We start from the raw sequence: 12,912 nt of genomic DNA, 5'->3' as shown, positions 1-12,912 counted from the left end.
AGGAATGAGGAGACCCAATGGATAACCTCAAAAACCTCACCTCTAAAATTTATTACAAGTAAATATATTTATTAAATTTGGGAAGTAAAAGTGTTAGATTTGAATATACAATATTAGGTTTGAAATTTGAAAGTATACCTTATGAGAAAGACTGAGGAGTCACAGTTGTTTTTTTACTTTCTACATCTAGACAGTGCTGGTAGGTTATATAGCATGATGCTTGAATTCAAATCAAGACAGGTTATATTTAAAATATATAATGCATTAATGAAGCTTCATCTGGAGTACTGTGTTGCAAGAAAAAAGACAAACCAGCACTAGAGAAAGTCAAGAGAAAAGTGATTAAACTGATTTCTGGACTTCAAGGCTAGGAATGAGAGAGATTAACTTTTTAGTTTAACTTAAAGGAAATTAAGAATTGATGTGATTGAACTGTTTTAATTATGAAGGGAATTGTATTATGATGGATCTCATCTGTTACTTGAAAATACATTTTTCAATGAGAACACAGATGGAAACTTGTTAACAGTAGATTTCTCACAAATGTTTGAAAGTTTTTCTTCATACAGAGGCATGGGAGTTTTTTTACCAAGTAGTGTGGTAGGCTGTGATATTTTGGGGACCTTCAAAACCTTGATGTAATGAAATGTTTGTGAAATGAAGTAAATAGGATTAACAAGCTTTTTGAGCTGAATAGCCTCTTCTCAAAATTGTTCTAATGATAGGATCTAATATCCACAAATGTAAACTATATATTACTGAAATTGCTCAGAATACATTTCCTGGGGTTAAAGCTAGCGAACACTGAGGAAAGCATCTGCCTCTCAGAACGAACATGGTATAGTATTAAAACCTACCAAGATCAGACTTCAGACAGGATTATTTTCCCAGTTGGTAAACTTCAAAATGTTGAAATATGAAACAGATACAATCCTATTTATTAAAGTTTCAGGATCCAGAGATCCTTGTGGAGAATTGTTACCTTAATCTAAATATACTATATTTGGGCCAATATAAACAGATTTGATTTACTGGTCCCACAGGCTTACCACTTCTGTTTAGTTTAACTGAAAGTGAGTCCAGATCTGCTTCATAAGCAATGTTTATATTAGTTGCACTTTGCTATTTTTCAGGATAAGTACCGTACTTGTGGATGATTCTGCAGCTGATCCAATCTTTCCGCAGATTTTTCCCTAATGAGCTGTCCTGCATGACTGATCATTCTCTTTTTACTTTTGACTAAGACCAACCTTGTCCATCTGCTTTATGATGGAGTCTGACCTTTACTCCATGATTCATTGAAAGTAAGGCTCTAACTTCAGAAGGCTTTAGTTTTAGTGGAGTTAAACCAGAATGTATTCATGTGTTTTTGAAAGTTTAACCAGGTAGTTAGCTAGACATCTGTGCATCTTCTGCTGAGAAGCTCTTCTAGTGACATTTAGCATGTAATGAAGCTCATCTTTCGCTTTTGTGTTTCCTTTGCAGGAGGCAGATCATGAAGGATTCAGAGGAAGTTGCTGTGGCAATGCAGGTTATTTCCCAGTTTCCAATTCTTGAAAGGCTGAAAGAAGCTGAGGCGATGCTAGATAACATTCAGAGAGGCCTTAATGACTACTTAGAGATGAAGCGCCTCTCTTTTCCGAGGTACGTAAGCAAATATTAGGCCTATGGAGTAAGCAGCTAGGTGGTGAGCATAGTAGAATGTTTTACTGTTGGTAACAATGCCAGAGCAGGTTTTTATGATGTCAAATTTAAATGTGTCCATATTAATTATTTGAAATTGGAAAGTTAATTTTTAAACTGCTTCATTTACTCCTTGCTTAGATTTAAATCAGGTTTTGACAACCCTGCTCAACAAAGTAGATGCTTATTTTCACTGCTCAGTTTTGAACCTGCTCCTTAATTTCAACAATAGCTACATTATCATTCCACTGCTTAAAAACAAAGCAAGAAAGAACCTGCTAGACTGAGTGAAAATCTGACAAGTTCTGCAAAGAAACTCACTTCCTTGGTCTCTACTGCCTGCTTAATGAATTGATTTGGCTACACTGTGCTGTACATGGCTGACTTTGCTGCTGAGCCCTCTAAATGAGATTGAGCACTTTGGTAAATCAATTGTCTGTGATTTGACATTATTGCCTCAAAATGTGCTTGATCCATCAGATCTTGGTGAAGAACTGTAGTTTGAAACACTGCTGGTTTGCACTGTAAGTAAAGGCATATTTTGATATATTTGTCCAGGTTCTTCTTCCTATCCAATGATGAGCTGCTGGAGATCCTGTCAGAGACACGAGATCCCCTACGCGTCCAGCCCCACCTAAAAAAGTGCTTTGAAGGAATTGCCCGGCTAACATTTAGTGGGGGCAGTGAAGTCACTCATATTGAATCTGCAGAAGGGGAGCGCGTTGAACTAGTGCGCAGGATTGTCCCTGCACAAGCTAATGGTCTTGTGGAGCGCTGGCTTCTACAGGTTAGCACCTCTGAACTCCATCATACAAGATGTATTGTGGTTAACTCTCCAGGATCAGTATAACTTTGAGAAAGACATCTTTCTATACCAAGTGAAGTTGCAAATTCTTCCCCAATTGGAAACCTCAGATTCTTATATTGTGGTTTGTGGAGCAACTACATTACTGTCTCTCTTTTTCAAATTCAAAGTTCTTCCTCCCTTTCTCTATCTATTACATTTCTACCTTTGGTATGACATTGGAGGATTAGTGTGCAACTCATTCATCTATGCATTCAAACAATTTCATACACACACCCTCATACGATTCTAGTACATTCTGACCTTCTTTGATATACACTAACCCACTCTCATGTACCACCATATGCAGACACTCACGTAAAAAGGCTAACGTGCATATTCACATTGACAGAGACAAGCATACACGCATACTACAATTTATCTGTCCTAGGAAAAATGGAGAAAAGGTTGTAGGAGATGAGCTCACTTTTCTAGCTTGTCTTATGGCTTTTTATTCCTACGTGATGACTACATAGGTTCATGTAGGGATGGAAGCTGTTAAACAGGCAGTGAAAGATCATCAGAGTGTCAATGATCATGCTGGGAGATGCGGGTCTAGTGTATGGATTTAAATACTTCAGTGCCAAGCGTGCTGGTTTAGAAAATGCTTATTTTTCATGCTTACTATGAAAAAGTAGGAGACTTGCAATAGCAGGAAGTGCCTTGGGAGAAGAGCTGCTAACATTTGTATATTCACCAGGTGAGTTACTTAATCAATGGCAACAAATGTCAAATGGAATAAGGCAGAGTAAGAATGATGAGAATATGTGCCAATAACTTAATTTCATCTAAAAGGCAAACTACTAGAGAAAGAGAAACTAAAAAGAAAAAAAAATGAAATAAATAGATCACACATCTAGTGTAACAGTGAGCATGTCTTCATGTAAGGTTATTGGTATGTTTATCTTTGTACTGTACGTACTACATATACTTTTTCCTGTATATGCATAGGGTACTGATGATAATTACTGTTGCATCATCATCATCATCATTTAACAGGCATTTGCTAGATTTGCCCAAGTCAGCCAGCAGCCCAAAAATGTTTTTCCTCCTCACTGTGCATCCTTTGAGGTGAGACACATTCTTAAATATGATTCAACTTTTATATTGTGTCATAAAATGCATAATAACTGAGAACAAAATCTGTATATTCATGTGAATTTTCGAGTGGAAATGTCTTTTTACATATGATCTTGTGTGTGCTCATCTACATGCATGAAAATTTCCATTTGTAAGATTGCGTATACCGGTACTTGCATGAGTGTGAATCGTGTACTCTCATTTACGAACTTAGAGATCATCTCTGTGTATGTGCTCATACATCTACCAGTAAGTGGTGTATAATGTATCTGGGAAGCCGTATGTAATTTGAGCTTTTATGTGTATGGACATTTGTATCTTTTTGTATACCATATCGTACCATTTTCTAAACCATCTTAATCCTGAGCAGGGATGCGGGGAGCTGGATCCTATCCCAGCAAGCATATGGTGCAAAGCAGGGTCAATCTCTGGACAAAGTGCTATTCCATTGAAGAATGAACACACTTACATACATGCACACACCACACACAAAATAGGGCAAATCTAGCAATGCCAGTCCACCTAACCTGCATGTCTTTTGACTGTGGGAGGAAACCCACGCAGACAAAGGGAGAACATGCAAACTCCATGCAGGGAGGATCCCAGACATGCACCTAGGTTTTGTAACTGCAGGGCAACAGTGCTACCACTGTGCCATTTTATTTATTCACTGAAACATTTACATCCAAATACCTCATGAAGTTGCAACTGCAAAGTATGACTGTTTCTATCTAACAATAAGTAGGGGATTACCAGGTAAAGTGATTCACTCAGAATCCTACCTAGAGTTTTTGGTATGAATTTAACTGGCAGTCATGTGCTTTACTGTCCAGTTTCTTAACCACTAGGCCACATTGCCTGTGAATTAATTTCTTCCTCCTGCTGTTTTCTTCTTTTTCCTCAATAAAGCTCTTTTACTGCCTTCTGCCTCTGTGTTTCACTCTTTGTTCAATTTTTCTTCTAGACCACTTGTACTCTAGATAGCTGCTGAGTAAACAGTTGGTGTAAGTTATTGGACCCAAGCAATATCCCATAACACTTTAGTTGTGGATAAGAAATAGTGTGTCATTGAGAAAACTGTGTGCCTGCTCCTGAAAATATTGTTATAACAAAAAAAAGACAATAACAACCTAACATTTCTCAGTTTGTCTTCTTAAGATCTTCATAGAGCCTTGTGAATTGACATGGTGGAAGTGGGGGGCCACACAAAAGACACAAGTATCTTTCTTTTTAAGTGACATTCTGGGGATATATTTATGCTTTTACAGTGTTCAAGTATGGGCGATCAATCATAAACTGTTAATTATGAGATAAATAAAAAGCACACTTATACAGAGACCTTTTTTTAGGCAATTTTGCATATAATGCGAAAAGCATCTACTGCCTTTGACATGTCTGTTTGTCTGTCCGCAAGAAACGACTCAGCTCTTGGTGGACGAATTTTGTTGAAATTTGGTACACCTATTCTTCAAGAAAATTTGTCAGAAACATTTAATTTTCGCTGAGACAACTGGAATAGAGCGTGCTGTACAACGTTTTGAAATTTCAAAACCTCCCATTTAATAGCATTGGCGAATTTGTAGACTTCTCTATCTTAACACAGAAAAATTCTATGCAACTTTAATTATGGATAAGTTTACTGTTTCAAGTTTACCTTGAGAGTTCTCACTCCAACTTGCACATTTTGCATATTTTCCTCTTTTACTTATCCGACAGCCACTCCTAATGGCAAAACGGATCTCGAATACAAGTTAGTCAAATGTAGCTAGAGGCATGTACAAGCCACAACTCTGCTTTGCCAGCTCACTTTTCCTGCTGTTTGAGGTAAGTTAAAAAAAAGCAAATGTCATGTATCTCGAAACTAATGTAAGAGGAAAGGAATCTATATATATAATTCACTAAAGCAGCTGACCATGGGCAGGCAAGATGCAAGACAGAGCCCCGCCCACCAATTCACCGAGCCCCGCCCACCAACAATTCACTAAGCAGCCAACCATGGGGTACGCACGACACAGTCACACCTATGGCAGGCAAGACGCAAGACAGAGCCACGCCCATAATTCACTAAGGCAGCCCAAGCAGCTGACCATGGGCAGGCAGAGAGAGACACACACACAGGCGTGCGAGAGAGAGACAGGCAGAGAGAGACACACACACACAGGCGCGCAAGAGAGACACACACAAACATACAGGTGCGCGAGAGAGACACACACAGGTGTGCGAGAGAGAGACACACACACACACAGGCGCGTGAGAGACATACACACACACAGGCGCGCGAGAGAGACACACACACACAGGCGCGCGCGAGAGAGAGAGCTGGATGCATAAGGCAGAGAAGGCAGTTAAAGAATGCACCGGGCCTGATTTTGTTTTCACTTCTGTTTACAGCGATCGGTTTGTAGCGTGCATTGTTGCAATGTTACTTTTCTTGGTGGTTTATTAAATTACGGATTTTTCAAATATTCATTTTTTTCCCTGTGCTTAAAACACATTAAAAAAGTGTTTTTACCGAGCGGTTCGTATCGCAATAGCACGAACTCTTGCAGTGTTAAGTTTTCTCTGTTGTTCAAGGTTTTCTCAGTGTTATTCAATGTTTTTACATTTAGTTTACTATTACGCTGTGCATTCTATGGTATACTCTTCTATCTATATATATAATTCACTAAGGCGGCCGACCATGGCAGGCAAGACGCAAGACAGAGCCAGTTTTCAGTCACGGACAATTGTATGTTGCTCTCTCCAGAGTTCCATCTTTTCATTCACTCACAGTTGTATCCTCAAACCCACCCCATTTGGACAACTGTGTCTTTCAGGAAGTCTTCACACATCAATAAATAATTATGCGCGGGTTGGCTAGTTACTGTATATACGCGTCACTCTGTAAAAACAGAGTGAACAAATACTGTTTGATCTCAGTATTTACCTTATACTAAAAACAACCTCATGGCTGCATATTCAGCACTTAATAATGATTTATAATAATTTGCTCTACGTCATATTCTGAAGCTGCCAACAGTTTTACCTTGAGACTTCAATTCAACATCGGGTACTTCTTTAAAAAATATCATACTTAAGAAATATGATCTACACATGGTCACTGACCCTACACAACCAACACTAACAATAAGACATCAATCAATGCCCTTTTTAAACCACTTGAATTGGCCTCCATTGTCTATTAAAGCTTTTGAGTCAACACAAACCAATTTGGGCTGCATTTTGAACTACTTCACGTGAAACTGTGAAGTGCTGTTAAATAGCATGCATTTGATGTAGTCTACTAGCATATGTACGGTAATTACATTCTATCATTGTTGTTCTTTTTGATTGTGACTCACTGTTAGAAAAATATTGGATAAACAAAAATGTGGTAACCGACTCTTTAAAGTAGCTAACAAATTGAAAATGCTCCAACTTTCAAATAGATAGATAGATAGATAGATAGATAGATAGATAGATAGATAGATAGATAGATAGATAGATAGATAGATAGATAGATAGATAGATAGATAGATAGATAGATACTTTATTAATTATAATTATTTATCAGTTGATGATACCCTAAAAGGCCAACTTGTGTAATAGTTTTGTTTCTCTTTGTTCTTTAAGATATTTTTCTCAGTCAATAATTACTTTGTAAGTTGTCAACTGTTATCTGTCACATAGCAAGGGGAATGGTGAATGTAAAAGCAGTTTTAGTTTGAAAATTCACAGACAAGATAAAGACAGGAGCAATGATACACGCTTGTGCCTCTATTACTGTCTCTTCATAGAGCTCATGCCAAGAACTATTTCATCTAATTTGCGTCTGCACAATCTTCCTTGCATGCATAGGTTTTTCTTCAGTGACTCCATTTTTCCTTACACTTCTCAAATAAGCACATTTTAGGTAAACTGGTGACTGGTGCTGTCTTCTGTATGGGTGAGTGTGCTTGAAATGAACGGGCAATTTTCAAGCACTCTTTCCCTACCTTGGATCCATTGATGTCGGAACAGACTCTGGTTTCTTACAGCCCTGAACGGTTAATGGATGCTTACAATAAAGAAAAAGTGATGTGCTGAAGGTTTTAGGTTGTTATCTGCACTTAGCCATACTAATTAGGGGTGCATTAGCCTCTTTAAGAAAACCTCTCAAAGCAAGAAATCTCATCTAAAGTTCTTCTTTGATAAACCATTGGTCTGGCCCATGCGTGCTTGTAAGAGATCAGCAGTAATGGGTCACTTCAAGTCTCTATTGTGCCTTTGGTAAGAACAAACTAGCTTGTCGTAGTTGTGTATTTATTAAAAGACATGACCATATCCTGATGAGAGAATTTTCCCTTTCCTCTATGTTGCTCACATATAGTTTTTTATAGGTCTTTCTAGCTGACTACTTTCATCTTCATTATACTTATCTTTGTAGTATCTGGTCTTGTTAATCTCAAATTTTTACATTTATAGAGACATCACATGATAAAGAGTATCACTCCCTCAAAAAATAAAGGATCTGTATTTCAAGACAGGAAATAACATGTTTCTTTGAGCTTTTCCAGACAAATGATGATTTAATAATCAATATGGGATTTTTGGAAGATTCAGTGTGGCACTATTCATTGAAAATGAGAGTTGCAGAGACATTTTTGAAAGGGGTTCTGAGCCGTGAACATAGCATGCTGTATGCATGTAGTAATTTTACAGAATGCATTGATGAAATGGTTCTACTTGTTAAAAAAATAAAAACAGTTCTTCATTTTATACATAATGCTTGCTACTTAAAGTAACTGCCACAGGATGATACCATGTGGGAGAAGGTCCAAGTACATGTAAAGTACAGTCCTTTCTGTAGCATGTTCTTAAAAATGCACATTGTTTCCTGATTCAATGTTAGATTGCAATGTACAATTCTTATATAGTTCAAGTAGAATGTACACAGGAGTAACTATTTGGAAGTTATTCTGGTCTAAATTCTTTATTCTTCAGAGAATTCAACAGTATTTCAGTCTACAGTAATTGATTTTCCTTTACATAATTTAGAGGTGACCCTGCAGCAGCTAATACTCTGTCCCCCAATTTTAGTCTCTTCTGGGTTGACACATCTGAAATTTTGATCTCAGAATAAGTGCAGTATTTATGACAAATGTGTTTCTCCATCTTTTCCATTTTGAATTTACAGTTGACTGATTCCTCCTCCAAAATATAGGATGGGGCTTAGGGTCTATTATAATAAATTCCTAGTCTTTAGAAACCTATCTTTTTATTGCAGTGGTTTTAGACACTTCACCTCCTCTCTGCTGTAATCACTTAACCCTATCTGATGACAGGGGACAGCAGAGTTGAGAGGTGGACATATTTCTTCAGTAGGAAGTATTGTATATGTAGCCAGCCTACTCTGCCACCATGCCAAACAACACTTGGAAGCCATCATTGCTGATTTCCACTCTATGTTTCTGCTTATATGTGTAGCATGAAAATATGTGGTCACAACTTACTTCTGGAGTTGGAACCTAAATTTTAATTCTGCACTATTGAAACAAGATAAACTTTCTAATTAGCTCTTGTAGATCCTTTGCCTACTTCTTTTAATATGTCTAAATAACATAGCCATAATCAACCTCTTCATACTAAATTAATCACCACAGCCTTTGTGGCTCATGGACATCTAACCAAATGTAACGTATTACTGCAAAGTCTACCATCTAGTACTATCCTGTCCTTTCACTGCCCTTCTTAAGGACCCTATGGCCCAGTTTTCTCATTGGCTGAATTGATAGGCACTTCTTGTAATGTTACAGTTGACCACTACGTTGGAACTATGTTATTTAGTTCTTTACTCAGGGAATAAAGAACATTGTATTAAAAAAAAAACTATTTTAGGCAAGAGATCTGATCCATCAAAATGAAAGTTCAAGACTTGTTTATCATATTGATATATTATTATATTGAACCTGTTTTAGCATCCTAAATTGAGGATAGTTCCTTTTGTGATGAAACAACTTGATATTTAGATGTCATGCATGTATATATATACAGTATATATATATATATATATATTTTTTTTTTTTTTTGCTTTATTTAAATAATTAATGTAAATGACAGCCCATTTACTCACAGTTTCCTGTACTAGCTGCTGTCTACTCCTCCAGTAATTAGCAATCCTTTAATTACCCTCAGTGTTTTGTGATAATTAAATTTTCTTAAGATCACTGATTTCCTGCCTGATAATTAGTACCAGCAGTGGGAGGTTCGCTTGTTTACTTGTTTGTTGTTCATCAGACTGAAAACAGACTGAATCTTTTGAGATGAAGCCACTACACTGATATGAAGCCAGACCATTCTGGCAAGCTTGTTTCAGAGATTTTTTTAACCCAATATGGTTGTACGCTAAATTAAATCTTTACATTTGTCATACCTACAGACCATATATAATGTATAAGTCCTAAATGACATAATCAGGAGGACTTATGGCTTTTACTCCTTTTTTTCCTATCTCCTATTTCCTATCCTTTTGGATGTCAAACTATACTGTATGTGTTGAAGGAGCCAGCTACAGGTTCAAATTAGACAGCAATGTCTGGTCCCCTAAATCCTCATCTGTAGAAGTGCTCTGGCAGGGCTTGGAGTGGTGCCAATCTTGTGATTCCAAAAGTTAGTTCTCTTACCTGTGGGCACACTGTGGGGTTGGGCTTATTGATCTCAGCATTGCTTTCTATGACAAAAGTGTACCTACTACCTGAATGCTTTTGACTTATTACTAACATGTACCCTAACATCACAGCCGTAAATCACATGCTGTTTTTAGCTAAACCTGAACTGCTTCAAATAGGTTGAGAAGCTAATGAAGGAGTCACTCCAGCTAGTGATGATGAAGTCCATTACTGCTTACCCAGAAACCCTACGCCAAAACTGGGTGTTGCAATGGCCGGGTCAAGTTGTACTTGCCACAAGTGCTATCTACTGGACCATGGAAGTGTCACAGGTATGCAGTCATCAATGTCAGATCCTTTTCAGCCTCTATACATCTGTATGCATGTCTGCATGTATCATTGCTTAACTTGTGAACATTCTGACAATTGGCAAGCTTTTCTGCCTTTTCTTTAAACATCTCTCAGTGGTTCTCAGAGTTTTTCATAAGAAATAATATGACTTTTGATGTATTACTACTCTAGTAAGTGTCATGTAACAGACACTCTACATTCATTGTACTCACATCAAGACAACTTAATAATATTGGGTTCTTTGACACACTCCCTTGGTTATTTCATCTCAGTTTCAAACTAAAATTCAAACATTTCTGACATGTCAGTATAGTAAGTCTTTTGTTACCAACTCATTTTTAATTGTGTTTATCAATATTTTTCTTTTAAGAGTGTAAATTGCACAGTATACAATCTGTTCTCCATGATGTATGCATACTGAGCATGCCTCTTTTCTTCATTGTTGATTGTTTCTGTCATTTACCTTTGTTATTTTCTAGCATTTTATCTTGTTATTTGTTGCCACTTTGTCATATTCCTCCTTTTTACCTCTTGTTCATTGCCCTTACCCTTTATGTCACTCTCATATTTCCCCTGTTTAGTTTTTGGACGTGCTGTCAGACCTCTTTCATTCCTCTTTGCTTCACTGTCATTTTGGTTGTTCTCCAGGCCATGGCTTTGGAAAGTGGCTTACAATGCTACCTAGAGAAAATCACCAAGCAGATGGATGATATTGTCATGCTTGTACGTGGCAAGTTGACCAAGATGGAGCGCCTAACCCTCAGTGCGCTAATTACCATTGATGTACATGGTATGAGTCCACATAGTTACTGATTTTATTGAAATTTGCTTACTAATAAAAGTGCATAATATAACTGCTTAAATGTTTCTGTCTGTCTGTATACCTACATTGTTATCACTCTTTAATTTAATATTGTTCTTTATCAGTATGCTGCTGCTGGAGTATGTGAATTTCCCCTTGGGATTAATAAAGTATCTATCTATCTATCTATCTATCTATCTATCTATCTATCTATCTATCTATCTATCTATCTATCTATCTATCTATCTATCTATCTATCTATCTATCTATCTATCTATCTATCTATCTATCTATCTACAGTACAGTGTCAACTTAAATGACCTACTCAGTGTCATAAAGAAGTAATGGGATTTAACTGGCCAGCTTTTGGATTACAGTTAAATTTCTTAGCCACTAAGATGCTAATCTTCACTCAGCCTTGATTAACTTATTCTCTGTTGCTTTTACTTCTTAATGTCCACTTGGGTAGACTGTGAGCATTACAGAGTAAACCTGAAACATCTGTTTTTGGAGTTTAAAGTCTGGTCTGTCTCATTATTACAGCTCGAGATGTGGTTGTACAGCTAGATGAACTGCAGGTCTGCAATATTTCGGACTTCCACTGGGTGGCACAATTAAGATATTACTGGGAGGAGGACAGAGCACTGGTTAGGATGGTCACAATGGCACTGACCTATGGCTATGAGTACCTGGGAAACACTGGACGTCTGGTCATTACACCCCTCACTGACCGCTGCTACAGGTTAGTTTTGGTTTTGTCTGAAAGTTAAATATTTTTGCTTTGGTTAGACTGAACCAGGACCTTCATTTATAAAGCTTGCATACACACAAAAAGAGGCTTGAAATGTGCATACACTACTTCCAATGCAAATGTCAGGATTTATAAAAGAAACTTGATGGGGGAACTAGTGCATATTTACAAAAACTCTGACCCATGCATACTCAACATTTCAGAGAAACTGGCAAAAGACATCACCTTTGACAAAGTAGGGAAACGTAGCCAAATCAGATAAATGACGACTCACGTGCTTAATAATTCTTATTGCAGAGCTGTTATTAGGAGGCTGCCCTACCTGCCAATGGAGGTCTGCAGCATTATGATTTCTTATGTATGAGGCTGATTAGTTGTTGATGCATTCAGTTCTATTTGTTGGTTTCTCTCCAGTATATGCATCAGCTTGTGCGCTTATTGATGTAACCTTATGTGTGTTTGACAAGCACACCCATGACTTGCCATTGGACTTGTGTGTGTGCTTTATTCTGTTGCAAATATACTGTCAGGCATATTTGTTGTAATCTTGAAATATTGCTTTATTTGCATTGAAATAACACATCCTCTGCCCCACGTGAAAACCCAATGTCCCCCTACTAAAGTTGTTCAGGCCCTGACACGGGTGTGTGTCACCTGCAATAGACTGCCATCTCATCAATAAGTTGTTCCTACCTTTCGAATGATGCTGCTGGTACAGACTCTAGTTTTCTTTGTGCCTTTAAAAGCGTTTGTTAGAAAAATAGAAAAAATGGAT

At 37.5% G+C, this 12,912-nt stretch overlaps 1 protein-coding gene across 4 annotated transcripts in view; it reads left to right on the top strand.

Moving 5' to 3' along the window:
- Positions 1-12,912, top strand: part of LOC114656916 (dynein axonemal heavy chain 3-like) — a 139,874-nt gene that overhangs the window by 69,867 nt on the left and 57,095 nt on the right. For all 4 annotated transcript variants that reach the window (XM_051920071.1, XM_051920068.1, XM_051920066.1 and 1 more), the window contains 5 exons: positions 1,486-1,644; positions 2,242-2,470; positions 10,413-10,565; positions 11,233-11,374; positions 11,930-12,128. In XM_051920071.1, coding sequence (XP_051776031.1) covers positions 1,486-1,644; positions 2,242-2,470; positions 10,413-10,565; positions 11,233-11,374; positions 11,930-12,128 — 882 coding nt within the window. The remainder of the gene's footprint in view (positions 1-1,485; positions 1,645-2,241; positions 2,471-10,412; positions 10,566-11,232; positions 11,375-11,929; positions 12,129-12,912) is intronic.

The sequence above is a fragment of the Erpetoichthys calabaricus genome, chromosome 1, assembly GCF_900747795.2.
Source record: "Erpetoichthys calabaricus chromosome 1, fErpCal1.3, whole genome shotgun sequence".
Taxonomy (NCBI): Eukaryota; Metazoa; Chordata; class Cladistia; order Polypteriformes; family Polypteridae; genus Erpetoichthys; species Erpetoichthys calabaricus.
This window is presented reverse-complemented; position numbering and strand designations above follow the sequence as displayed.